We start from the raw sequence: 27606 nt of genomic DNA, 5'->3' as shown, positions 1-27606 counted from the left end.
TCACCTGGGAGAAAAGGCCTAAACAGGAAGTCTTTGAGGCCAAGTTAGGCCTAGCTCTCTGTTCAGAAAGAAAGCTCCCCGCTAGCATTGGGGCAGGAACAGGAAGCTTGGATGGAACTAGGCCTAGCTAAGCCTCAAAACCTTCTGATATAGGCCTTTTCTTCCAGGCGAGCTACATTTAAATGTCTGTTAGGTATGTGTAAATCGGGTAGAATTCTCAAAATGGAGAATTATGGGATATGTAGTGCAAGAAATCCAAAAGTCCCTTCCCTCTTTTTCTAAATCATGTTAGGTTTGCTTTCCCCTCCTCCCCTTTCCAGCAGGGACTGAATGGCCTCATGGAAGTCGGGAAGATGAGGAGGAAGAAAAACCACATTTGGAAATGGTGGATCAAGTGGAACCCCAGCGATCACTGACAGAAAAAAATTCTTGGGGTTGGGGAAAGGGAGAGATTTCGGCCAAACCGCCTGAAACGGAACCACAAAGCCATCCCGAAAATCAAGAGAGGACCTCCGTTTCTTCTGTGGAAGGCGGTGAGGGCCTTAGTGACACCGAAGAGGAGGGTGTCAACAGCCAGGACCAAAACGCCAGCGATGCAGACGAGAAGAACCTCAGTCAGACGGCGGGTCGTACGTCCCACCCGAGGATCTCTCCAGGACCGAAGCTCCACAAATGTCTGGTTTGTGCGAAGGCCTTCCCATTGAGATCTAGCTTGGTGGTGCACGAGAGGACGCATGTGGGAGGGAAACTGTACTGCTGTTTGCAGTGCGGGAAAAGCTTCATTGCCAGTTCGGACTTTGCTCAGCATTTAAGGACCCACACCGGGGAGAAAATATACAAATGCTCGGAGTGCGGGAAGTGCTTCCGCCACACCTCCTCCTTCACCAGCCACCTGAGGAGCCACATGGGCGAAAAGCCATTCCAGTGCCTGGAATGTGAGAAAAGCTTCGTGGCCCGTTCAGACCTCATTCGGCACGAGAGGTCCCACACAGGCGAGAAGCCTTACCGATGCTCCGACTGCGGGAGGGGTTTCTGCCAGAACTCTCAGCTGGCCGCTCACCAGAGAATCCACATGGGAGAGAAGCCTTTTGAATGCTTGGAGTGCGGGAAGATCTTCAGCCGAAGTTCCCACCTACATGGGCATCAGCGGATCCACTCCATCGAGAAGCCGTACAAATGCTCCGACTGCGGGAAGACCTTCAGCGGGAAGTCTCACCTCAATCGCCACCAGAGGATCCACACGGGCGAGAAGCTGTTCAAGTGCTTGGTGTGTGGGAAAAGCTTCTGCATGAACTCCGACCTCATCGCTCATGAGAGGATCCACACAGGCCACAAGCCGTACAAGTGCCTGGACTGCGGGAAAAGCTTCAGCCAGAAGCAGCACCTGACGAGCCACGAGAGGACCCACACGGGAGAAAAACCCTACGTTTGCTCCCACTGCGGCAAAGGGTTCAGCGTGAGCTCCAACCTCAACACCCACGAGCGCACCCACACGGGCGTCAGGCCCTTCACGTGTTCCGACTGCGGGAAAAGCTTCAGTCAGAAATCCCACCTCATCGGCCACCAGAGAATCCACACAGGGGAAAAGCCTTACCTGTGCATGGAGTGTGGGAAAAGTTTTGGGTCCAGCTCAAATCTGATGGCCCACATGAGGATCCACAGCGGAGAGAAAGCATAGGCGAGTTTGCAGGACAGCTGAAAGAAATCTGAAGCGGGGGGGAGAACACCTCCCATCCTTTCCCACCAATATCCTTTGTATTTACAGTGGTGCCTCGCATAGCGAGCGCTTCGCTATGCGATGAAACCGCACAACGAGGGGTCCCTGGCCATCGCTGGAGCGCTCGCTCAGCTATGGCCCCTATGGGCTTTTTTCGCTATGCGATGATCGCGCGGACGCGATCAAAGCATAGCGAACAGCTGATCGGCGGTTCCAAAATGGCCACCGCTAAAACAAAATGGCGACCGCTGTTTTGCCTCGCTAACGAGGCATCCAAACTGGCCACCGCAATGGAAGAAACTCGCAGAACGGTGAGTTTTAAGCCCATAGGAATGTATTAAATCAGTTTTAATACGTTCCTATGGGCTTTTTTATTTCACTTAACGATGGATTCGCTGAGCAAGGGTTAATCCGGAACGGATTAACCTCACTAAGCGAGGTACCACTGTATTTGCAAACGTTTCCAATGTAGATGCTACAGATTTAGGGGGTTTTAGGAGATAAGTGACAACAGTAATACTGTAATCACGTGCCAGCAAGTCCATTCTGACTTATGGCGAGCCTTTTCTGGGTTTTCTAGGTAGAAAGTACTCGGAAGTGGTTTGACCCTTCCCTTCTTCCGGGGGTATTTCTGAGACTGTGTGCAGCTGGCCCGAGGCTACCCAGGCTGGCTTTCTTCTTAAGAGGCCCAGTGGGGGAATTGAACTCCCCGATACCTAAACCACTGAGCTATCCAGCCAGCTAAGAGGCAGACAGAAAAGTTATAAAAGTCTTTTTCCGGACTGACCCAAAGACGTTTTGCTGCTGGAGATCAAGTATAAGGCAGTTGGCCCTTATTCCATGAGGAAAAGCTGAGTAGATGATCAGCTGATTCTTAGATAGCAGAGATGGAAAGGAGATCCCCCATCATAAATGAGAAGGGTAAAGTGGGGGGGGGAGTCATCACTGCCCTAATCAGCGGCCATAGGAGGCTCTTGCTTCACTCCGCCTAACAGATGGGACTGCTGTGAGCGTTGTATTTAACATAGTCACACTGAAATTGTTGCTGATGGATGCTAAGGCAATAAAGGTTATCACTGAAAGATAAGATGGTCTTCCTTTCCACCCATGCGTTATCTAAAACAGCAACCTAGTGGGCCTTCTCCTTCAGTGGCCCCACAGATGGAGAGGTTTTTGATCGTGGTCCACATACACAGCCCTCAGGATTTTTACTGACTGGCACACTCAACAGGAGTAACCCTGTCTTTGCTATCAGTTTCCAATATCTTGACTACGGATGTCCCATTTGATATCTTTTGAACTCGGCTCCCAGAATTTTCTAAGAACTCCCCAGGCAGTTCTAGACTACAGACTCACACCTACAGAAACCCCCTCTGCCGCTCGCCTGGAGAAAGGCCTGCTTCTAAGGCCTTGCTTCCAGTTGTTAAAGCAAGAGAAAGGAAGTTGCTGCAGTGCTCCCTAGGAGTCGTAGTTCTCCAGAAGGTGCTCTCTATAGACAGTGAGGCTATGACTCCCAGAAAATGCAATGGCAGCTTCCTTCTTTGTACATTACCAACATAAGCGAGGCCCGAGACAGTCATGATATCTCAGAGATAGGCCCTGGTCCAGGCGAGTGAAGTGTAGATATCCGTAGGTGTGCGTCTGTGTGCTAGAACTCCCAGAAGTCTGCTTGGAGAATACTTATTCTGAGAATGGGAGTTCCCCTCCCTTGCAAAATTGGTACAGTTCTAAGCCAGAGTTGTGGGTGGGTGGGAGCTTTTATGGACTACAAAACCCAGAATGCTGCATGTCACAACTATGTGATTCTAGGCATTGAAGTAAAAAAAAAAAGTAACTTTTCCAAATTCTTTTCTCAAGCTACTAAACCTCTAAGCAGAAAGGTGCTGCTTTGGTAGTGAGAGAAATCTTCACTGCTAGATGTTGGGAGCTGCATTTAAAAATAACAAACAGAGCAGTGGAGTCTTGTTGCTAGGCCACATGGGACACTGCCTGAATTCAGACTTTGATCATCCTCAGCCAGAACCCCTCCTGCCACCCTCCATAGAAGAGTTAGTAGGGCAAAACTAAGCTTGGATGCTCCTCTTACTGCATGTATGAATGTTGTTTGCCAAAGAAACATGGGACACATCACAAATGTGTGGGTCCTCCTGGGACTGGCTAGCATTCCTTGCATTGTTCCACATGTCCCGCACTGTGCTACTCCTGTCCTCTGAAGATGCCCTCAGATCATCTTTGTTGCCCTCCTCTGAACTTGTCCTAATTTGTCAGCATCCTTCTTAAAGTGTGGTGTCCAGAACTGGACACAGTTCTCTAGATGAGGCTTAACCAGTGCCAAATAGAAGGAAACTATGAGTACCTCATGGGATTTGGAGACTAGACTTCTGTTAATGCAGTCTAAAATAGCATGTGCCTTTTTTTGTAGCCACATCACAGGGATGGCCAACATGTGATCTAGGATGACTCCAGGATCCTTCTCGCTAGTAGTCTTGCTGAGCCAGGTATCCACCCATCTTGTCACTGTGTGTTTGATTTCTTTTTCCCACGTGCAGAACTTTGCACTATCCCTGTCAAACTTCATTTTATTGTTTTTGGCCCAATGCTCCAGCCTATCCAGATCATGTCGAATTTTGTTCAAAAATCTTCCCCATTCGATGCAGCCACCTCAGGCCTAGGCGATCCTCAGCTCATCATCATTTCCGTAACCAGCCCCAGCTAAAGAGAGTCTCCAAACTGTAGGCCGCTGAATTGGTCCATATCAACAAATGAGCATCGGGTCTTTTATAAAGGTAATGGCTCTTCATGACTCATTGACGACCCAACCACCCTTAAATATTTTGCAGAGTGATGGGAAAATCCATTTCTTACCTAAATACTATGAAGCTTTCTGTTAAGCTTACGGGGAATACGAAAGCCTGAGAAGAGCTGATGATGTTATAGTTCCTGCTACTCGAAAGGTTTCAGGACCTGCTAAGCCCAACTCTACTACCTCAACTGGCTGGAGGAACAGGGATTGTGTCCTTATGAGTTAATAGCCGGAATCCTATTCGTTACCTACACCAGTATAACTGTAAACAACAGAAATTAGGTGCTGCTTGTTAACCACTCTCCACTTGTTGTCCCAGTGTCAAACTAAGGAATACGTGGTGATATGGAGGGAGTTTTGGATTCGCTGGACTACAGCTCCCATCTCCATTTCGGGAGTTGTACGAGAAAACTACCTAAATGCAGCTCGCCTGGAAAAAAAAGGCCTCAACTGGAAGGCTTTGAAGGTGAGCTCGGCCTTAGCTCAGCCCAAGCTTCCTGTTCCTGTGCTAGCTGGGAGCTTTCCTTCTGAAACAGGAAGCTAGGCCTAGCCCAGCCTCAAAACCTTCCAGTTTGGGCCTTTTTTTTCTAGGTGAACTGCCTTTAGGGGCATATAAGGTATCTGTCTGTTAGGTAGAACTGGAGTGAAGGATGATGGGATCTGTAGTCCAATAAATCTAAAAATCCCACCCTTAGTTACATGTTAACTAACAGGCATTCACACCTATGCCACAAGATTTACACTGGTGTAAATAACCAACAGCATGGTGCCCACTGACCTTTATAACACAGGGACGACAGCCCAAGCAAGCCTGATTCTAGAAAATAAAAAAGGTAACAAAGCTCAAAGTGACCCAAAACCGTTCCTTCTGACCAGGAAAACTATTCCCCTTGCTCCTGAATAAAGACAGGCTTACAGCACGTTTTGAATCGTATTCTCTGCCGTATCCCAGACTTTGAGTCATGGGATGAAATAACTGATTCTGGAACTCAGCTACCATTGAGAGCTAAGGTCAAGCCACCAAGGTTTGTGGTACAGTGGTGCCTCGCTAGACAGTTACCCCGCATGACAGTTTTTTCGCTAGACATTGACTTTTTGCGACCGCTATAGCGATCTGCAAAACAGTGATTCCTATGGGAGAATTCCGCTGGACAATGTTTGGTCCCTGCTTCGCAAACCGATTTTCGCTAGACGACGGTTTTGACAGCTCCCTCCAAGCTCGCAAAACAGGTGTTTTCGGGACCTAAGCTTTACAAAACAGCGATTTAAACAGCTGATTGGTGGTTCGCAAACCAGCTTTCCCATGGCCGATCTTCGCTAGACAACGACGATTCCTCCCTATTGGAACGCATTAAACAGGTTTCAATGCATTCCAATGGGGAAATGCTTTTCGCTACACAATGATTTCGCTAAACAACGATTTCAGTGGAACAGATTATCATTGTCTAGCGAGGCACCACTGTATATGTGTGCACGTGTGCTGTAAGTAAATTCTGACTTACTGCAACCCTTTTAGGGTTTTCCAGGTAGAGAGTACTCAGAAGTGGTTTATGCTTCTTCTGGAAGGTCGCTCTGGGACTGTGCAGTTCATCCAAGGCTACACAGGCTGGCTTTTCTCCCTGGAAGCAAAGTGGGGGAATCGAACGTCCAACATCTGGCTCCATGGCAAGAGCCCTAAAACCACTGAGCTATCCAACCAGCTGTTCGTAGTATAACTGCTTCAAAAAGGAGAGCCACAGCAACAACAGCCACCCCCAGCCTGCAATGCGAGGCCACAATGAGTTTATTATTACAGTATTTAAAAATAAAATAAAAAGGAGGATTTCCTGCTGATTATTTGCAAGTCTGAAAACAAGCCACTGAGAAAGCTCTACATTAAACCTTTGGCATTTTATTCGAAGACTGATATCACCATCTCTTCTTCCTGAACGCAGCGGTCTCCTTGAAGCCCCCCCCCCGGCAAAGTTACAAGTGAGCCAGAACTTCAAAATGACAATTCCTCAAAAACCACAAGCTAGCAATGCACCAGCCAGTGGGTCAAGGGCTGTAGTTTTGAGGTCTCCTTCTGTTTCGGACCCTGGGTGCCAACGGCCTCCGAGAGACGGCCAGCCGAGAGGAAGAAATGGCTGTAGGCCGGTGGTTTGATGGCCCAGTCCGTGGAGGCCACCCATGCCGTGAGGACGCCTGAAGCACGGCCACCGGGGCTGAGGTCTGCTGCCGGACGAGCACCTCCAGCAGTTCTGTTTGGCGCTGCATGATGGCAATGATCTGCTCGGTGCTCAGGCGGTCTTTCTCCCGGTCTTCGAGGTCCGCTTTGGCGTAATCGTCCAGGGCCGAAAGGATCCGGTCGGTGGCCTCCTGCATGCGCCGGTCGGCCGCCCTCGCCAATTCGACTGCCAGATCCGTCCGGGTCTTTTTATGCCGGTTGCGGAGATTGGCGAGGCGTTCGGCAGCCGAGAGGCCCGTTGGTCCCAGCAACGGACTCTGGGAAGGGGTGACGTGGGCCTCTGAGCGCAAATTGTTTGGTGATAAAGAGAGAAAAAAAGGAGGAAAAACTAAGAAAACACGTTGAGACTACACAGGATCCTGTACAGTGGTACCTCGTTTAATGATGCTAATTCGTTCCAGCGAAATCGCTGTAGAGTGAAAACATTGTAAAGCAAAATAAAAAAGCCAATTGAAAGGCATTGAAAACCTTTTAATGCGTTCCAATGGGCTGAAAACTCACTGTCCAGCGAAAATCATCCATAGAGGCGGCCATTTTCCATGCCTGTGCAGCAAGGAATCTGTCCCTAAGCACAGCAGGGGACCATTTTCTTCAGCTGGCGGCCATTTAGAAATCCGACGATCAGCTGTTATTGATCGTCGTAAAGCAAAAATCGGTTCCTGAAGCAGGGAACCGATCATCACAAAGCGGTTTTTGCCCATTGGAATCATTGTTTTGTGATCGCAAAAACCTCACCATCAAGTGGATTCATCGTTAAACAGTGTAATCATAAAGCGGGGCACAACTGTACTAGAAACATCCTGTACCAGGATAGGCTGGAAAGTCTACAAGGAGAGACAATCTAGCGTTTATTGAATGTATTTATTTAAAATATTTTTACCCAGGCTTTCTCCTTCCCAAGTTGGCCAGAATGGCCCAGACTCACCAACCCTCTCTGGTGAAACCAAAAGTTCTACCACGAGACCTCAGGCCAAATGAAAGCCATTTAGACAGTTTAAAACATTTCAGATTTTCTGGGGGTGGAAGCATTTAAAATGTGTAAAACCCTCTGAGAAATTTAAAACTGATTAAAACTGTAAGCCTTCCAAAGAAGGCCAAGATCCTTAAATTTCCCCCCATAAGTTCATATACAGTGGTGCCTCGCATAGCGAGGTTAATCCGTTCCGGATTAACCTTCGCTATGTGAAAACTTCGCTAAACGGAACGGGGAAGCCCAAATGGGCCCAAAGATCACCGTTTAGCGAAGTCTTCAGGGTCCGGCAGCCATTTTGGAGCCGCCGAACAGCTGATCCGCGGCGTCGCAAAGCGAAGATCGGTAAGCGAAACGCTTACCGATCTTCGCTATGCGAGTTTCGCCCATAGGAATGATCGGTATGCCTCCGCAATAGCGATCCCGGAAAAGGGATCGCTATGCGGATTCTTCGTTATACGGTGCACTCGTTAAGCGAGGCACCACTGTATGGTATGAGCAAGACTGCTGTGGAATGCTATCCTTTTGAGACTCTCTCTCTCTCTCTCTCTCTCTCTCTCTCTCTCTCTCCCCTTTCCTCTGGTTCTCTTCCAAAGAATTAAATGTGGTCCACAAGAGCTGCTCCCTTACAGTCATATCTGGAAGGCTCCCAGGTGCCCCCCAGCCTTGTCGCGTAGAGATCGTCTGATCTCCAATTTCCCCAGGTTTGTGAACTCAAAAGAGGAACAAAACCTGCAAATCAAAATTTCTTGAGTCAATATTTCATGAGGAGTTGAATTCGATCCTTACCTGCGGTGGAGCCCGTGGTGGTGGTGGGGCTTCCAGGGGTACTCGGGGGGGCAAGGAGCAGGGGGTTCGGCAGAAGATCGGCTTCTAGAAATCAAGAGACGGGCATTTATCGATACCACAAAAGGGAGGGCCTTCCCAACATCACGCCCAGGTGAGAATTGATCTCCCTTCCCAATCAACTGGCATGGCTTGAGGCCATCAGGAGGAGGCAGAGCAGCCACCATGATGCTTAAATCCAGCTGTTTAGCGTCCTGGGGCTTATGACCTGCTGAAGTCGGTAACCAAGAACTGAAGGTCAGGTTCTGTCTTTTTTCTCCCTCCTCCTCCCCTTTCCTTTTATGTCGTGTCCTTTAGAGTGTACACCCTGCAGCAGAGCACAATAGGGTCCACTGGCTATATTTGGCCACGGAGGAGACTCTCTATGAAAAGTCTCTTCCCTCCATCCTTCCCAGGATTAATACAGGTCACTCACAGCCTGAAGTGGGCACCCAAAAAAAGCTTTTTTCAAATGGGCAGAGTGTGTAGAAGATCAGATCCTGGCACCATTAGTGTCTGGAAGGTAGGTGGGTGGGTGGGGAAGGAATCCTCTCTGGGTTTGGCTTGGAACTTTAAAGGCCCTTTCCAAGCGGCTGCATTCCCTTCTTCTGGGATGGGATTCATCCCCTTGGGGTGTTTGTGTACTGTTTGGGCCACAACCCAAAACTGATGCCCTGTACAACTGACCCAGAAGCCACAAACCTCCGTTGGGAAGGACCGCCCCCCTAGTCCAGGTGGGCAGGCGAGAGCATCCTGCCTCTTGCTTCTGATCTTTGCAAGTTGCTTCAGAGGCCCACTGGGCTTCAAAGCAAAACAATCGTGTGTTTTAAATCCCACAAACTCGCGACTTTCCTCACCTAGGTTGACCAATCTTAGTAGGAATCATCCTTCAGTCTCGAGAGACTATGGTAACGTGCTCTGAACAGAGATTTTTGAACAGTGTCTAATGTGTCTGAGGAGGCCAATTCGAGAGTGACAATCCCTTCCACACTGCAGACAAATACAATCTGTCCCCTGTCCAGCTCCCTGATTTTGCTGCTTTTGTGACTTCCTCTTTGCCTCGGCCTGCTGGACAAGGGTCTCTTCAAATTGGGAGAGGCCGTGATGCACCGCCTGCCTCCAGGCTGAACGCTCAGATGTCAGGGTTTCCCATCTGTTGAAGTCCATTCCTAAGGCCTTCAGATCCCACTTGCAGATATCCTTGTATCTCAGCTGTGGTCTCCCTCTGGGGCGATTTCCCTGCACTAATTCTCCACATAGGAGCTCTTTTGGAATCTGACCACCAGCCATTCTTAAACCTCTGCCATCTGAGAAAATTAAGTCCAAAGCCAGGTTATCTAACCCGTAGCCATCAAGTCCCGGACATCTGGGTCTACCCTACAAAAGGTCCAACCACATCCCTCCACTCTACATTCCCCAGATTCCTTCCCTGGCCTCTGCCCACCCCCAGTTTCAGGGTCTCGTCCTCAGAGGCATCAGAAAATTCACTTATTTATTTGTAATTTATAGGATACCTTTCTCCCGATAAGCAAACTCAAAGCAGCTCACAGTGTTTAAAAAAGAGAGAATTAAAAACACAATTAAGTTGTGCATTAAAACAATTAAACTACATCCATGGGGGCGAGTGTGCCCGGAACCGGTCTCCCATGGATACGGACGTCCTGCTGCACCAGGAAGCTGTTCCGCTGTTGATGTTCAAGGCACAGCCCGAAACTGGAGTCCAGAAAAGCTCCATTCCAAAATCAGGAGGTCTCAATTTTGGGAGCCACAGAAAGGGGTTACCTACCCACCGTCAGCAAAGGGGTCCCTCGTGGTTCGCCTACGGCATTCTCCAGTTTGCAGGCCACGGCCGTGGGGTCCCCTAAATCAACTGAAAGGTCAAAGAGGTCCCGGGTCTCCCTAGAACCCCCGGACCCATCCTGGGGGCCGCTTTCCTTGGGTCCCCGCACAGGAGCATCCTCGTTTCCTCCAGACTCGTCCTTTTGAATCCCCCCAGCGGACTCCAAAATCCGCTCCAGCTGGTCGTAAAAGGGGCAGGCGCTCTGCCCTCGCCCGGCCGCGTGGCTCTCCTTGACTTTCTTGTAGTCCCGCCGGAGCGTTTTGGTCTTGGTCCGGCACTCCTGGGCGGTCCGCTCGTGACCCCGCTTGGCCATCTCGTTGGCGATGACTTGGAAGGTGTCCATGTTCCGGTGGCTGCTTTGAAGGACCTGCTGGATTCGTTGCTCCCCCCAAATATCGAGGAGGTCCAGGACTTCGCCGTAGGACCAGTTGGTCCCCCGGCGGCTTGTTTTGGTGAAGCTGGGGATCGGGGTGATCGAAGGCGTCCTCCCTGAGGGGAACGACATGGGAAGCTTGCTTTAAAGCTCATCTAACATGGCTGCTCACGAACCTTTCAGTTTCTGTTGGGAGTATTTGCAGTCTCGCAGGCTGCCTTTAGTAGGTTTGGGCAGGAGGTACCTTTCTGGTCTCGAGGGACTGTCAATCTCTTTACCACTAACCAATCATTCCCTCCTGGCTCTGAATTCAAAGAGAGCCCCGCCTCTCTCGTCTGCCTTTCCCCTCTTCTCTCTAGTGAGTCTGTGAGAGCCTGTTGCTGAAAGCAGTCACGTTTATCACTTTCCTGTTTGATCTGTTCAATCATAAGTAATGAAACTTATTCTTTCTCCAGCTAATGTCTCCAGAGTGAGGTCCTGACGTGATAAGTGCCAGTTAATGAGAAAAGGGGTGGACTGCTATTCTGCTCTTTCCATTCCTGCACTTCTGCTACACAGCTAAAGGAATTTAATCAAAACTCTTCAAGTTTCAAATTCTTTTTTTTACTTTTGAGACACCCCTCTTTACCTCTCCTCTTCTGTCACCTAACGCCTTTCTACCAAAAATTCCATCTGCGTGTTAAAATTTCTTTAAAAGTGCAACCGCCTAATAAAAAAATATTTCAAATGAAAAATACACAGAAATCCTTGACACAGAAAAGTGACCTTAAGAAAGGGCAAAAACAAAGCAAACTTGGTATTAAAAAGGCTCCTGCATCTCACAACCTTGAAATTTCTTCCCCTTGTCCTAGTCTGGATCCCAGTGATTATTGCTGCCCCGGAAGGCATCAAAAGGTATTGGGCCGTGGAGCAAATCAACGTTCTACAAGGCATCTGAAACATGGGAATACCTCAAACAAAATATTGTAACTTTTAACCTGGATGTTGGATCAGAACTACATTTAGCACAGATGAGGCAGGCAGCCTGCTCTTCCTCTGTGCCAGATTTGGGGAAGTGCAGATCAAGAGTTTATGAGTTAGGGTTAAGGGAAAGGTGGAGGTTCCCCTTGACATTTAGTCCAGTCGTGTCCGACTCTAGGGCCCGGTCTCCAAGCCGTAGAGCCAGCATTTGTCCGAAGACAGTTTCCGTGGTCACGTGGCCAGCACGACTAGACACAGAACGCCATTACCTTCCCACCAAGGTGTTGCCTATTTCTTTACTCTCATTTTTGCCTGCTTTTGAACTGCTAGGTTGGCAGGAGCTGGGGCAAGCGACGGGAGCACACTCCATCGTGCGGATTCGATCTTACGACCACTGGTCTTCTGACCCCGCAGCACAGAGGCTTCTGCGGTTTAACCCGCAGCGCCACCGCGTCCCTACTAGGGTTAGTTAAATATAAAACTGTTTTACACCACTATCACCATGGCATGCAAAAAACAACAGCCCACCAGCCTCTGGAAAGTGCCAAATTCCCCCGTCGGGAGATGTTTGGAAAGCACAAATGTGCACTTTTCACAGCCGTGTGCTGGGAATGCCCCCCCCTTTGCCACCACCCTGGAGAAGAGAAGGACCCCTTACCGAGGGAACGCTCCAGCCTCTGTTTAGCCTCTCGGTGGAGGTGCCGCCGCCTACCCACGAGGACCGGCTCCGACTCCGGGGAATTCACATCCATCTCTTCAAACAGAACCGGCCCCTGGGAATGGCGACAAAGGGCTGATTCACACACGCCGTGTATTCTTTTATGACCCGGACTCTGTGACTCTTAGCTGCAGTGCCTGACGCGGCTAGTCAAGGAAGGCTGCCGTTTGCCTTAAGCCAGTGGTTTCCAGCCTTGGGTCTCCCCCTAAGATGTTCCTGGACCACAACTCCCAGAAGGCTTCACCACTCGCTGTGCTTAGCCAAGATCTCTGGGAGTCGTAGTCCAAGAACATTTGTGGACCCAAGGTTGGGAACCACTGGCTTAAGCAGTAAAATGTCCTTGGTGGAATACAGCCACCTCCACACCTCACAACTTTAAAAAAATTAATTTTTTTTTCATTTATTTTTAACCAAAACCCTCAACCAAAACCCTCACAAAGCCCTACTCTGCCGTCCCATGAAGGCCACCTTGTGCTCCCAAAGGCGATGCTGGTGCAGAGCATGAAAAAGTTACTTTAGTCAGCCACTCCCAGGTTCCATACGCGGGATGGTAGCTGAGGGAGAGTCCCACCTGATCCCTCCCCTCTGTCCGATGGCTTCCCCCTAAGCCTCAGTTCCAGTTCCTCCACACAGAGACAACCGCGGCGTTTTAAACCTCCCTCTACACACGCTGGCTGAAATGCAGAAGTAAGTGAGTTGGCCCAATGAATCAACAGAACTTGCAGACTACAGTGGTGCCTCGCTTAACGGCGATAATCCGTTCCAGGAAAATCGCTGCTAAGCGAAAACATCATAAAGCAAAAATATAAAGCCCATTGAAACACACTGAAAACCGTTCAATGCGTTCCAATGGGCTAAAAACTCACAGTCCAGCGAAGACCCTCCATACGGCGGCCATTTTTGGTGCCTGTATAGCGAGGAATCCATCCCTAAACACAGCGGGGAGCCATTTTAATCACCTGGTGGCCATTTTGAAAACCCAACATCAGCTGTAAAGATCGTCGTAATGCGAAGGATCGGTTTCCGAAGCAGGGAATCGATCATCGCAAAGCGAAATTCCCCCATTTAGACCATCATTTTTCGATCGCAAAAACGTCGTCGTGAAGTGGATTCGTCGTAATGCGGGATAATCGTATTACTGTACAGTACAGTGGTGCCCCACATAGCAAGGTTAATCTGTTCCGGACTGACCGTCGCTATGGGGAAACATTGCTATACGGAACTGAAAATGCCACAGAAACTAAGTTTAATGCGTTCCTATAGCTCCAAAACTCACCGTTATGCGATGTTTCCCCATCCGGCCGCCATTTTCGTGCCCTCGGTAAGCGAGGGCAGGGCGAGAAAACGCTGCGCGCGGCCATTTTGGGCATCCGGCGGCCATTTTGGAACCGCCGAACAGCTGATTTAAAAAATCGCTATGTAAAAATCAGTAAGCGAAACACCGATAGTCGCAAAGCGAGTTTTTGCCTATCTAGACATCGGTATACGATCGCATTAGCGATCCCAAAAAACGGATCGCTATGCGAATTCGTTGTTAAACGGTGCGCTCGTTATGCGAGGCACCACTGTATTTGATTCACCAAATCCCCAGTGATTCAATTAGATGGCTTTAATGGTGACTTACTACTGGATTTCAGCTATTACCCCTACATACTTCCAGCTATGCCTGATCTGCAGTTCGGGTCTCAGTTAAAGCATCTGACATGCAGATGCCGTTTCTCCTTCTAGGAATTATTATTTCTAGCCCGCTGGTGCCCTTGGTCACGCCATCGTCTCCACTCTTACCTGCTGCTCCCGTCTCCTGATTCCTCGGTGCCTCGTCCTGAGTCCTCCCGTCTCTTGGGGGGTCCCCCACCCCAAAGGCAGTGACTGGAGCAGCACCGGGTGCTCTTGGCTCTGCTCTTCCCAGCCCTGGGGCCCAGACTCTCCTGGTTCCTGCTCTGGTCCCGCCCAGCCCAAAATGTCCCTGAGCCTTCCAGCCTGGACGACGCAAGGCCCTTTCACCCCTCGGCTCTCCTCTTCATCGTCTTCCTCCTCTGTTTTGATCTGCAACGGCAGCCCCAGATCTTCCACAGTTTGGAAGGGGAGGTCCCTCTGGGCCACCGTCGCTTGTTCAGCAGACATTTTGACTCTTCCAGACGGACACGGCCAGGGCGGGGGGATCTTATGGATTGCAGACCTCCCTCTTTCGATGCAACCACAGAGGAAGCATGAGGTTTGCGCCCTGAGCTATGAGCATTTTTTCATTGATCCTATAGCGCTTTCTGGGTGTTTGGACAAAGAGGAATCGATTGACATGTCATCTATGCTATGGCTCCTGTGTACGAGAGAGTGAGAGAGAGAGAGAGACAAAATGGAGGAGTGACACAGAGACAGAGTAAATAAATTTGCTTGATTTACATCCCACCTTTTCTGCAGTATACAGTACAGATCTATACAGAAGAGATAAAAGGATGACAGACTCCTTTGAAGAAGAATCCAAGGACGAAGAACCTGCAGTTCCAGAAAGTGAAATGAAAGCTGCCCTGAAACCACTAGGAAGAAATAAATCACCAGGGTTTGATGGGATACCAATTGAGCTATTTCACACTACAGAGACTGAATCAGCTGAGAGCAGGACCATGTTTTACTATTGCCTGCTCTAACTGGGAAGGTATCTGCTTCACGTTTTGTAGAAATAAAGCTTATTCCCTGACTTTGTCATTCATAAGAGTTCCTTTGATACAGATTAGAAAAGAAATATGGCTAGTTTGTTTGTTTTTGCCAATTTCCTCTGGCTGGGGAATATTTGCAGTCCAAAAATGTAGTGCTGTAACTATTAATTGCCTAAAACAAAGGAATTTTTTAAAAAATCCATTTATTAGGGTTGCCATAACTCAGGTGGAACGCAACATTAAACAGCAATGCAGTCAAGAAGGGGGTCCCTCCTCAAAGGACCGATCCCAGGACTGCACGGGAAGGAATCCATGAAGACACGAACCACGTTTTGAATACAGTGGTGCCTTGCAAGACGATGTTAATTCATTCCGCGAAAATCGCTGTCTTACGAAAACATCGTCTTGTGAAACGAAAAAGCCAATTTAAATGCATTGAAACCGGTTCAATGCGTTCCAATGGGCTGAAAACTCACCATCCAGCGAAGATCCTCTATAGGGACGGCCATTTTCGCTGCCTGTAAAGCGGGGAATCTGTCCTGAAAACACAGTGGGGAGCCATTTTGCACAGCAGGTGGCCATTTAGAACCGCTGATCAGCTGTTTCTAAATCGTCATTTAGTAAAAAAATCGGTTCCCAAAGCAGGGGGCTGATCATCGTTAAGCGAATTTTACCCATAGGAACATCGTTTTGTGATCGCAAAAACTTCATCGTCAAGCAGTTTCGTTGTTTAACAAGGCAATCGTTAAGCGAGGCACCACTGTATTCAATGTGTCCTATCAGACAAGCCTAGCATAAAGTTCCTTCCTATGCAGTCCTAGGGCCGGTCATTTGATGAAGAACCCCTTCTTGACTGCATTGCTGTTTGCTTAACGTTGTGTTCCACCTGACTTATGGCAACCCCATCTAGAAAAGAACAGGATGGGTAGATTAGGCTTTTGCAGAAATCCCTGCAGAAGCCAGAAACTGCACCGCGACTCCCACACACTCAAGCTAACCCCAAATTCAGAATCTTTGCAGGCCTCTGAGCTTCTAAAAATAAACATTGCTTTTTTAAAATCTCTTTTCTCTTTGCTTTCAGAGGTGACCACTGGCCTGATTTAGCCTTTGCTAGAGGACATGAAGTGGCATTAGGCTCTCCTATGGGGTTGGTGGGGGGGGGAGAGAGATGGGGAGAATGAGCCGGGTTCTCGAGATCAAGCTGACGAAAACTAAAGGGACGACCCCCATCCTATAGAGAGAGTGGGTTGGGGGCATATGGGACCATGTACTGCTGTTTACACAAAGACCACCCCACTCAACACACCACCCCATAAAAGCCACATGGGCTTGCCGCTTCCCCAGAGCTTGCAATAAACAGGAGGGGAAAGTGGTTTTAAAAAAGTTTTTAAAATAATCCCCAGACAGGAAGGGGAGGGGGGGAGAAGAGGGATGGAGATCTTCGTTCTAACCTAGAAATAAATAAAATTCAATAAATACAAATAAATAAAAATTAAAAAAAAGAAAGGGGGGAGTGATTGCTGTGGGATAGCTCAGGGGGTGGAGGTACCCTGGCTGCAGAGCCAGCAGTTCGAATCCCCCACTGAGGCTCAGAGCCAACCTGGTTAGCCTTGGGCAAGCTACACACTCCCAGAAAGACCCCCCCCCAGGGAGAAAAAAAAGGCAATGGTCAACCACTTCTGAATACTGTCTACCTGGGGGGGGGGGGGAAGCCCTGGAAAGGGCCGCCATAATTCAGAACTGACTTGGCGGGACATGATGATGATGATGGTTGATCGCCAAAAAATCAACCTTAAAAAATGGGGACGGGCTCAATCTCAGAGGCCAATATTCAGTGTTTTAATTTTTTCTCCACTACAGCTATATACCTCCCCCCCCCACCGCATCATGAACTGTATATATATATGCAACCCTGATGAAAAACTCACCCCTTCCTGCATTTGCACCGGGAGGCAGAGAGATTTCCTGCTGCTGTTGCTGCTTACAATTTTTTTTTAAAAAAAAATCAATTTCCTCTCCTGCCCCCTCCTTGCTTGCACTTAGCTAGGCTCTCTAGGCCAGCAGCGCTCCGTGGGTTTAACCCTGCCGATCTCTTCCCCCAAACGGGGCAGAAACCGAAGGGCTTAGGAGTCGATCCAGCTTTTTTTTTAAGAGCAATCTTAGAAGGGCAGGGCTGGAAGTGGGGGGGGGGGATCCTGCGGGTCACCGAATCCGGCCCCTTGTCAACGAGGCGCAAGCGGGGAATCGAACTCGCGACCTCCGGCTCCGCAAAAATAACAGCTCCCTCCCTCCTCGTGTAAAAACTTCAAAGGGAAGCCCATGTTGCGCTTGCAGGGGGGTCATCCATTCATCCATCCATTCCCTGGCTAATTTACACATCATTGCTGCTGCTGCTACGAGCCTCCTATATTTTAATTGTATTTTAATCATTTTATCTTTTATTGTATTTTAATTGTTGTAAGCCACCCAGAGATCTTTGGGTAGAGTGGGTGGCATGTAAGTTAATAAAAAAATGAATGAATGAATGAATGAATGATCATTAGCAGCTGTAAATGGCCAGTCTCCTCTGTATAATTAGCATTAGACTAATTACTACTATGTTAAATTACCATTGACAAGAGAGATTCTTACAGCACAAGGCTCAAAAGATTATACCTGTAATAGCTCAAAAGATACTTGTATATCAAAGAGTCTATCTTCACACACACAGTTAAATATCATTTGACTTTTCTTACGAGCCAACAATATTTTGAAGCCATTTATAAATATCTGCCATGTTATCTCTCTCTATTTCTGAAGAAGTGGACTTGTCCAGGAAAGCTCATATTGAAATAAAACTGTCCGTCTTGAAGGTGCCACCACGTTTTTGTCTTTTTTTAATTTGTTCTTGTATTTTAAATTTGGTTCTTACCTATCCTGCTCCCCCTTCTTCCCGGCTCATTTTTCACGGCTGCAACCCTAGACTGAATTCACAACTGCAGGCACCTCCTAGATGTTGAAGGGCAGGATGGTCGTCGAGTCAATTGCTTTTAATTAAGTTGCTCATGTTTTTCTGCTTTCTAGAATTTTTCTCTTTATAGTGTCAGACCGTGGATAAGTGAATCAGCAGATACCGAGCTCGCAGATATGAAGGTCCTCTTATACGTACATGTAAAATTATATATATAACACACACACTTGGTGTATATACACCGCAGGACGACAACCAGGTTAGCGTGTGCCAGCTTGTGAGTGGGTTAGCTGGCTGGGGGGGCGGGGGGGACACATGACATCCATGGTGCCACGTGTATGAATTTAGATGAACTGGGCCAAACTGATTCATGCTCATTTGTAATACACATTTTTATATAGTATCACTGATTCATGCTCATTTGCAATACACATTTTCATATAGTATCATTGAATGGTGCTGTTGGAAGGGGCCTATAAAGTCAACCCACTATTCAGTGCAAGACAATTATATAACGTATAATTTTGGATATTCATTTTATATTTATATCAAAGAAATAAATTAAAACCAAAGATCTTAAGAGATCATTGTCTAATTCTGTCTTGAATGCCTCCAGCATCGGAGTGCTCACTCTCTCCCAATGTCACTGTTTCCGTTGTCGTACTGCTCTTAACAGTTAGGTTTTCCCTGCTATTCAACCGAAATCTATGCATGTTTATGTAATTTATGAGATTTATACATTTGCTTTTCTACTTTCAAAACAGGACACAAGAGAGAACTAACCCGCACTTCGGTCAAGGTTGTTGTGGATCCGGATGATGGGATGCAGCTAATTAATGAAATTGATGTAATAGTAAACAAAGTACTGCTTAGGGCAAATGTTAACATCTGTAGGGATGATGTGCAGGATTAAAGCTCTATAGGCACAAGCAGCAACTCTATTGAACCAAGTGGCTAAGCCTTATCGGAGACCAAAGTTGCAGGCAGGTAACCAATCTGAGGGTGTCTTTGAATAGAAGCAAATGGTTACTTCATTTCCAATAATAATACAGTGGTGCCTCGCATTACGATCGCTTTGTTTAACGATGAAATCGCATTACGATGAACTTTTTGCGATTGCAAAACGATGTTTCCTATGGGGGAATTTCACTTTGCGGTGATCGGTTCCCTGCTTCGGGAACCGATTCTTCGCAAAACAACGATTCTCCAACAGCTGATCGGCGGTTTCAAAATGGCCACCAGGTAAATAAAATGGTTCCCTGCTGTGTTTAGGGACAGATTCCTCGCAAGACAGGCAGCGAAAATGGCTGCCCTATGGAGGATCTTCACTGGACGGTGAATTTTAAGCCCTTCTGTGGGCTAAACCGCAGAAGCCTGTGCTGCAGGGTCAGAAAATCCGGCAGTCATAAGATCGAATCCACGCAACGGAATGAGCACCCGTCGCTTGTCCCAGCTCCCGCCAACCTAGCGGTTCGAAAGGATGCAAATGCGAGTAGATCAATAGGGACCACCTCGGTGGGAAGGTAAACAGCGTTCCATGTCTAAATCACACTGGCCATGTGACCACGGAAAGATTGTCTTCGGACAAAACGCTGGCTCTATGGCTTGAAGAGTGGGATGAGCGCCGCCCCCTAGAGTCGGACACGACTGGACAAAAATTGTCAAGGGGAACCTTTACCTTTACCTTACGGGCTTTTAAAGTTCACTTTACGATTTTTTCGTTCTACAGAGATTTCGCTGGAATGATGTGAGGCACCTCTGTAATAATATGTGCCTTAAAGTCCATTCTGACTTACGACATCCCTTTCAAGGCTTTTCCAGGCAGAGAATACTCGGAAGGGGTTCTTCATCCCCTTCTTCTGAGGGTACTTCTGGGACAGTGCAGCTGGCCCAAGGCTACCCAGGCTGGCTCTACTCACAAAAGGCACAAGGTGGAATCAAACCCACAACCTCAACCACTGAGCTATATTCATGTCTAATGACAAATGGTGGGAATGCCTCTATATCCAAACACGGTCCGTGCTGAATTAAGATTGCCCGCACTCTTCCTCCTTTCTGTTCAGAAAGAGACAGGCGCTGTTTGATCCATGGCATTGGTATTCCTGAAGAATTTAGATCCTTTCAGATTGTTTCTAAAGAATTTACCTTAACAGAATTCAAATCCGAAAAAAGCTGAAACCATTTCTAGGAACCAAGAAAAATGTCTTTCATTAATTTTATTTATAACAAATGATGACGTGTAAGGAACTCCTGATATTTGAAGGGGTCTAAAGCAACCTCCAACATTATTTCCCCCTTTTTATATCCTCTTTTAAATCACATTTCCAAGGCAGTCGATTTTTGTTAAAAATGGCACATACATTCAAACATTGCCTTTATATACGTACTTCAGCACATATGCCTAGGCATGTTAATTTAGGCAAATACACAAGATTTCTAAAGATTCATACAGGACTTTGAGCCAAGTATGCTCTGAGTCTCAGAAGAATCCAGCCAATGTCCCAGAAACATGGACAAATACAAGTCAGAAGTATTTAAATTTTTTTCCAGCAATGATTTTCAGTCTTTTTCAGAGGTACTCAAAGAGGATGCAGTATTCCAACATGGATGGATGCAACATACTAGTTACTAGGGATCAGGCAGAATTAAGGCTTTATATTCCAGTGGTTCATTTTTTTACAGTCACACAACCCACTTTATTAAAGCCAAGTAACCTCGTTGCCATGTTTGCATACATAGGCATTTTTGAGGGGGGGGAGTAATCCCTTCTCAGAAAACAAAGGCTTCTTTCTCTCTTAAATGGCTCATTTCTCATACATACACCTACACGCCAACTTTTAATATCCCACTACAAAGTCATGGCATTCAGTGTCATCACGCTGGCCACGAAAACTGTCTTTGGACAAACGCTGGCTCTACGTGTATTCGCAAAGGCTTTCACGGCCGGGATCTAATGGCTGTCGTGGGTTTTTCGGGCTTCCTGGCCGTGTTCTGGCTCTACGGCTTGGAGACGGGGACGAGCACCGCACCCTGGAGTCGGACACGACTGGACTAAATGTCAAGGGGAACCTTTGCCTTACAAAAAGAATTTATTCATCAAGGCTTACATCGTTTGTAAGATGACTTGTGACCCACCTAGAAAATGTGTTGATTGGGGGTTACGACCCACAATTTGGAAAACATTGCGATAGACAGCACTTTCTTGAGTGTGATGCTATCTTGTTATGTACCACCAAGTCAATCCTATGAAGGAGCGATCTCCAAAATATCATGTCCTCAACCACTCTGGCTCAGCTCTTACAAACTCGAGCCTGCGGCTTCTTTTAGGAAGCCAGTCCACCTTGTATTGGGTCTTCCATTTTTCCTGTTACCTCCCACTTTTCCCAGCATTACTGTCTTTTTCAGGGACTCCTGCCTTCTCACGATGGGTCAAAAGCAGGACACCCCATTTAGTAGCTTCCTCTTCATTTTTGACAGCAAGTCAACTCCTGAGAGACTGCCAGCTGTAAAAAATAAAATGTACCTTGGACATATGTCTGTCAAACTCATTTTCCTTGAAATCAATGCTACTGAAGAAAAAGCGAAAGCAGGTATTTATTAAGTGTTCATCTAGTGCATTTCCACACTGCCCTTTAGAGCCAACATGAGTTTCCCAGAGGGGCTTGCAGGATAGGCCATAATCCCTGCCCTCAGGCTTACAATCTGCAAGGCGAGGTACATCATGTGGGGACATGAACTAAGGAATGCAACAGGATCAGAGGAAAATAATAATACAAGGACAAGCAAGTTACATAGATTCACAAAAAGTGAAGTAATTGCATCACCCTAAAACAAGTGCCTTTCAAGTGTTTGACATAAACTACAGCTGCTGAATGAGAAGATTGCTCTACGTATTTCTGAGCTGCGAGGCTGTATGACGGAGGAACTGCCTATGTAGCCCTAAGGTCAAGGGGCACTGCAAACCATTTAGGGCAGTAGTTCCCAACTTTTTGGGGATCATGGACGGGTGTGGGGACATCCCCACGCAGGGGTGCATGTCACACATGCGTGCCACACGCCCCCGTATGAGACATCTACCGGGCAGGCAGGAAGGCGGAGATCCACCTCTCTGGCCCAGTTCCAGCAAGCCCACGGACCAGCACCAGGCCACGGACCGGGGACCCCCGATTTAGGGCATTTTAGCATCCACCCTCCTAGAATATTACAGTGGCATAAATGCTCTGTACGCATGCTACAGCTGGCACATGTAGCCCTTTCTGAAGGCATGCGAGGCACAGGTCGCCAGATCACTACTCCCCCCCCCAAACCTCAGGAGGCAGCTGCACCGCTGGCGCTTTGGCAGGCAGATCTGGAGCAACTGGTGGCACCTCCATGTGAGGATTCGCCCTTCTGCCACCACTTCCAGGTCCTCCAGGTCTGCCACCAGGATTCCCCCTTCCAATGCCAATTTCACACTTCTGGATCTGCTGCTGCCCCCCCCCCCAGTATGGCCATGAGAGTCCAAAAAGGTTCGCCACCACTGGCCTAGAGGGCCATCCAGCCACTTCCTGCTCCATCATAGTCCAACCTTGCCGCTCAGGAACAGAGGACTCTGCGGGACACTTATTTTTAATTCCATCCAACTTCATGACAGCTCACTACTCTGGGCGGTGAACATTGAGAAAATTAAACTGGCAATAATTGACCTTTTCCTTTCAACAGCAACATAAAATGACATTGAAAAAAGAACACGGCACAACAACATTTGACCGAGAGTCACAAGCTCAAAAGAAAAAAAATTAAAACTCCAAAAGAAGCAAGACATTGCTATTTCAGCAGCAGCAAGATTTTTTTAAAGGCCTCTTTAGAGTGTTCCACATTCACCAATGTTCTAAAGATATGGAGGAACTGGGCCTGGCGTATAGATCTAGGGCAGAGGGATCTCCAAACATTCCAGATGGAGGGCCAGATCATATATGATCCACATTTTCAAGGGCCAAAGGAACACACGCACACGTCCACATGCCCACCTGAGCCTGTGACATTCACCAAGCATGGATAAAAAGACCCCTGGTCTAGTGGAAGGGAGTCTCACCTACAAGAAGGCCCGGTTGCACTTTGACATTTTTCTGGCCTCTCTCAGTGTGGCTGCACCGAGAAGCCAGGCACAGGAAGATGTGACACAGTAGTGGGTGCAAAGGTTTTAAGCATCCTTCAGTCTTGAGAGACTAGGATGCAAATGTTATATATATCACACACATACATTAGGAATTCTAACAGCACCACAGTTTTTCCTCCGTGGCCTGGGAAAAAGTGCTTCAGTCAGACCTAGAGATGGGCACAAACTGTGGTTGGGTGGATCAGGCTCACGGGTGTTATGTGGGTGTCCCTGCCCCACCTCATCCTGTGGGCGCCCGCTCAGTCACCGCCTTCCCTGCCACATCTTTTGAGTGGGCGCCTGCAGGGGGCGGTGGGGTTGGGCATCCAGGGCCCTTGCACAACAGTTGTGGGCCTGATCCACTGAACTCTGGCTCATACCCATCTCCAGTTAAGATAGAGAGGAATTGGGCCTGGCGTATAGATCTAGGGCAGGGGGATCTCCAAACTTTCCAGATGGAGGGCCAGATCATATATGATCCACATTTTCAAGGGCCGAAGAAACACACACACATGCGTACGTCCACATGCCCACCTGAGCCTGTGACATTCACCAAGCATGGATAAAAAGACCCCTGGTCTAGTGGAAGGGAGTCCCACCTACAAGGCCCGGTTGCACTTTGACATTTTTCTGGCCTCTCTCAGTGTGGCTGCACAGAGTCAGGCCCAGGAAGATGTGACACAGTAGTGGGTGCAAAGGCATCCAGGGCCCTTGCACAACGCTTGTGGGCCTGATCCGGCTCAAAAGAAAAAAAATTAAAACTCCAAAAGAAGCAATACATTGCTATTCCAGCAACAGCAAGATGTTTTTTAAAGGCCTCTTCATAGAGTTCCACATTCACCAATTTTCTAAAGATAGGGAGGAATTGGGCCTGGTGTATAGATCTAGGGCAGGGGGATCTCCAAACTTTCCAGATGGAGGGCCAGCTCATATATGCACCACATTTTCAAGGGCCGAAGGAACACACGCGCATGCGTACGTCCACATGCCCACCTGAACCTGTGACATTCACCAAGCTGGATAAAAAGACCCCTGGTCCAGTGGAAAGGAGTCCCACCTACAAAGATGTGACACAGTAGCGGGTGGGCCTGATCCGGTGAACTGTGGGTCATTCCCGTCCCCAGTTAGAAGGCAACACTGCGTCAATACTGAAGGATTCCCACAGGAGAGGAATCCAATCAATGCATGGAGTCCAGAAAGCACTTCAGTTGGAGAAGAGACCATCAAAGGATTCATACAGGAGTGAAAGCCTATAAATGCTGAGTGGGAGAAAGCCCTAGATCGAATGTTTTTTTAAAAATTGCTTCCTAGGTTTGAATTTTTTTTCCAAGTTGAGATCTTTTCATGCATCTATTTACACTGCTTTGCCCTGACGCTTGCCATTTATTTAATTAATTTCTACACCATCCATCTAGTGGCAAGACACGACTCCTGGGCAGATTACGAAATGTAAAAACACCTGAAACTCCCCGGTGAAAAAGAACTTTTTGTACACAACAGGGGCTTACACAGTTGGATTCTTTGAGGAGGAAACTTCCTACTGAGGAAAGCTGTCCCGATTTTTTTAACATTGCAATAATTTCTCATTTGGCTTTATACTTTCTTTAAACAATGTGAGCCACCTTGGACCCTTCTGATGGCATTTAAACATTTTAACTAAATCAACAATCGAAATGATTGCTCTCCAGGATGAAAATTTTGTAAAAATTGTAGTCTAATTCCCTCTGCTTTAAACCTCACATTTAAAAACTGAACATGAGAAAATTAAATTGGCAATAACCATTTCCTTTCAACAGCAGCATAAAATGACATTAAAAAGGACAACATGGCACAACAATATTTGACCGAGAGTCACAAGCTCAAAAGAAAAAATTAAAACTCCAAAAGAAGCAATACATTGCTATTTCAGCAGCAAGCTGTTTTTCAAAGGCCTCTTCATAGAGTTCCACATTCACCAATTTTTCTAAAGATAGGGAGGAATTAGGTCTGGCGTATAGATCTAGGGCAGGGGGATCTCCAAACTTTCTAGCTAGTGGGCCAGATCATATATGCACCACATTTTCAAGGGCCGAAGGAACACATGCGCACGTCCACATGCCCGCCTGAGCCTGTGACATTCACCAAGCCGGATTAAAAGACCCCTGGTCTAGTGGAAGGGAGTCCCACCTACAAGAAGGCCCGGTTGCACTTTGACATTTTTCTGGCCTCTCCGAGTGTGGCCGCTGCGAGAAGCCAGGCACAGGAAGATGTGACACAGTAGTGGGTGCAAAGGTTTCAGGCATTTGCACAACGCTCGCGGGCCTGATCCGCTGAATTGTGGGTCATTCCCGTCTCCAGTTAGAAGGCAACACTGTGTCAATACTGAAGGATTCCCACAGGAGAGGAATCCAATCAATGCATGGAGTGCAGAAAGCACTTCAGTTGGAGAAGAGACCATCAAAGGATTCATACAGGAGTGAAAGCCTATAAATGCTGATTGGGAGAAGACCTTGCTGGAAGTTGGATCAATTGTTTAAAAATTGCTTCTTAGGTTTGAATTTTTTTTCCAAGTTGAGATCTTTTCATATATCTATTTACACTGCTTTGCCCTGAGGTTTGTCATTTATTTAATTAATTTATACACCGTCCATCTAGTGGCAAGACACTACTCCTGGGCAGAATGCAAAACGTATAAACACCTGAAACTCCCTGCTGAAACAGAACTTTTTGTACACAACAGGTGTTTACATGGTTGGATTCTTTGAGGAGGAAACTTTCTACTGAGGAAGCTGTCCCAAGTTTTTTTAAACATTGCAATAACTTCTCATTTGGCTTTATACTTTCTTTAAACAATGTAAGACACCTTGGACCCTTCTGATGGCATTTAAACATTTTAACTAAATCAACAATCGTTAGGACTGCTTTCCATTGATGAAAACTTTGGCACTTCGTAAAAATGTTTCGTCTATTTTCTTTTCCTTTATGACTCACTTTTTAAAACTGCTGTTACCTAATTTAAAAATACACATCATACATACCTATTGTACCTTGCTTTAGGGGAGGAGCACTGAATAGAAAAATAATTAATAAACATCTACAATAACAAAGGACGTGGTGGCGCTGCGGGTTAAGCTGCAAAAAGCCTCTGGGCTTCAAGGTCGAAAGATCAGCAGTTCGAATCCACGTGAGGGAATGAGCTCCTGTTGCTTGTCCCAGCTCTTGCTAACCTAGCACTTTGAAAACATGTAAAAATGTGAGTACATAAATAAGTACCGTACCACTATGGTGGAAAGGTAACTGTGTTCTGTATCTAGTTGCGCTGGCCACAAAAACTACAGCAATGATCCCCAACCTTTTCCAAACAGCAGACTAGTGGGGGGGGGAGACACATGCTCATGTATATGGCACCTCCCACGGGGGGGGGCGCTTCTGGGGTGGGCAGGAGATCTGTGTCTGCAGTCCAGTCCTGCCTAAGCCACAGACCACTGCCAGTTCACAGACTGGGGATTGAGGTTTGTCTGGTCTACAAACACTGGCTCTATGGCTTAAAAACAGGCATGACCACCACCCCCTAGAGCCAGACACAACTGGGCAAATTGTCAACAGAAACCTTTACCTTTTTGCAATAACATTAAATAACAAAATCATCCTTTAAAAATAAGATCCGTTGCTTCCAGAGTCCTGTAAACCTGGGGCCAGCCCTACCAATCTTGCTGTTTTCACCTCAGCAGCTGAATGCTGTTATCCTGGCTCTTCAAGAAGTAACACTTTGCCAGTTCCTTGAGTTGCTTTGCATGGATAAAAAGGAATCATCATCCTTTTTTTAAAAAACTCAGGCAGCAAAATGTCTTGAGGGCCAGCCCCACAGGAGTCCTACTATTATGGGAACTATTCAAGAAGCAGGAAATCTTTTTGATGGGCTTCCTTCTCCTGTTGCAGTCCTTCTGGAACCCAGATCTTGTGTCTTCCCATCTGATGAGGTACATCTCAAAAGGTCTTCATCTCCTCTGTCTCAAATCCAGGCTCCAACCATATTGCTGGTCCTTTGCTCGTCAAAGAGCCTTCATCAGGAAGGCGGGGGGATCCAAAGCTGCAACAGAAAACACACACACACCCCGATTAAAATGATAACTAAAGCCAACCCCTTCAAAGTATACATCTGGAATCTCACCCTTGCAAAGAACCACCCGCACACCCATTGTTTTCAATTATGTCTAGCATTGTATTTTTATTTTAATTGTTTGCATTTCTTATATTTCTATTGAATTCAAATTGTTGAAAGCCACCCAGAGACCTTTGGGTCGTGTGGGCAGCATGCATTGGTGGGGGGGGGCACATGCACGTGTTTATGTATAAACAAACAAGCCACAGCCCACCAACAGTTTTCTATATTAAAACTAACCTCCTTCTCCCGATTATTTCTATCAGGCAGAAAGCAAATAAAAAAAAATTA

The 27606-nt window shown here is 47.3% G+C and overlaps 3 protein-coding genes across 5 annotated transcripts in view; 1 reads left to right on the top strand and 2 right to left on the bottom strand.

Annotated features, from left to right (window-relative positions):
* LOC110091514 (uncharacterized) overlaps positions 1–2804 on the top strand; it is a 33709-nt gene extending 30905 nt beyond the window's left edge. Inside the window, exon 8 of the mRNA XM_078386811.1 lies at positions 321–2804. Within this exon, the coding sequence (XP_078242937.1) occupies positions 321–1678 (1358 nt within the window). The 3' untranslated portion in view covers positions 1679–2804. The remainder of the gene's footprint in view (positions 1–320) is intronic.
* A 3465-nt stretch (positions 2805–6269) lies between these two features.
* LOC110091520 (uncharacterized) lies at positions 6270–17186 on the bottom strand. Its single transcript, XM_072988385.2, has 6 exons — positions 17016–17186; positions 14219–14750; positions 12374–12488; positions 10329–10871; positions 8507–8590; positions 6270–7027 (listed from the first exon to the last, which is right to left on the bottom strand). The coding sequence occupies exons 2-6, from the start codon at positions 14555–14557 to the stop codon at positions 6558–6560; spliced, it is 1551 nt and encodes a 516-aa protein (XP_072844486.2). The 5' UTR covers positions 14558–14750; positions 17016–17186; the 3' UTR covers positions 6270–6557.
* Positions 17187–21613: 4427 nt separating this feature from the next.
* The window catches only part of LOC110071474 (uncharacterized), a 28243-nt gene continuing 22250 nt past the window's right edge, over positions 21614–27606 (bottom strand). Inside the window, exons 5-7 of one of the 3 annotated variants that reach the window (XM_078388021.1) lie at positions 26770–27243; positions 24263–26380; positions 21614–23904 (exon numbers count right to left, since the gene is read on the bottom strand). The gene's annotated coding sequence lies outside the window, so the exon portion shown is untranslated. Of the gene's footprint in view, positions 26381–26769; positions 27244–27606 lie in introns of all 3 variants that reach the window. The other 2 variants (XM_072988249.2, XM_072988250.2) reach the window with 2 other exon arrangements.

The sequence above is a fragment of the Pogona vitticeps genome, chromosome 2 (assembly GCF_051106095.1).
Source record: "Pogona vitticeps strain Pit_001003342236 chromosome 2, PviZW2.1, whole genome shotgun sequence".
Taxonomy (NCBI): Eukaryota; Metazoa; Chordata; class Lepidosauria; order Squamata; family Agamidae; genus Pogona; species Pogona vitticeps.
This window is presented reverse-complemented; position numbering and strand designations above follow the sequence as displayed.

Coding starts and splice junctions, on each gene's coding strand:
- LOC110091520 (XM_072988385.2), bottom strand. CDS start 14,557: ATGTCTGCTGAACAAGCGACGGTGGCCCAGAGGGACCTCCCCTTCCAA. Junction 12,489..14,218: donor TCAGGAGACGGGAGCAGCAG/GTAAGAGTGGAG, acceptor CGCCATTCCCAG/GGGCCGGTTCTGTTTGAAGA. Junction 8,591..10,328: donor GACCCCTTTGCTGACGGTGG/GTAGGTAACCCC, acceptor CTTGATTTCTAG/AAGCCGATCTTCTGCCGAAC.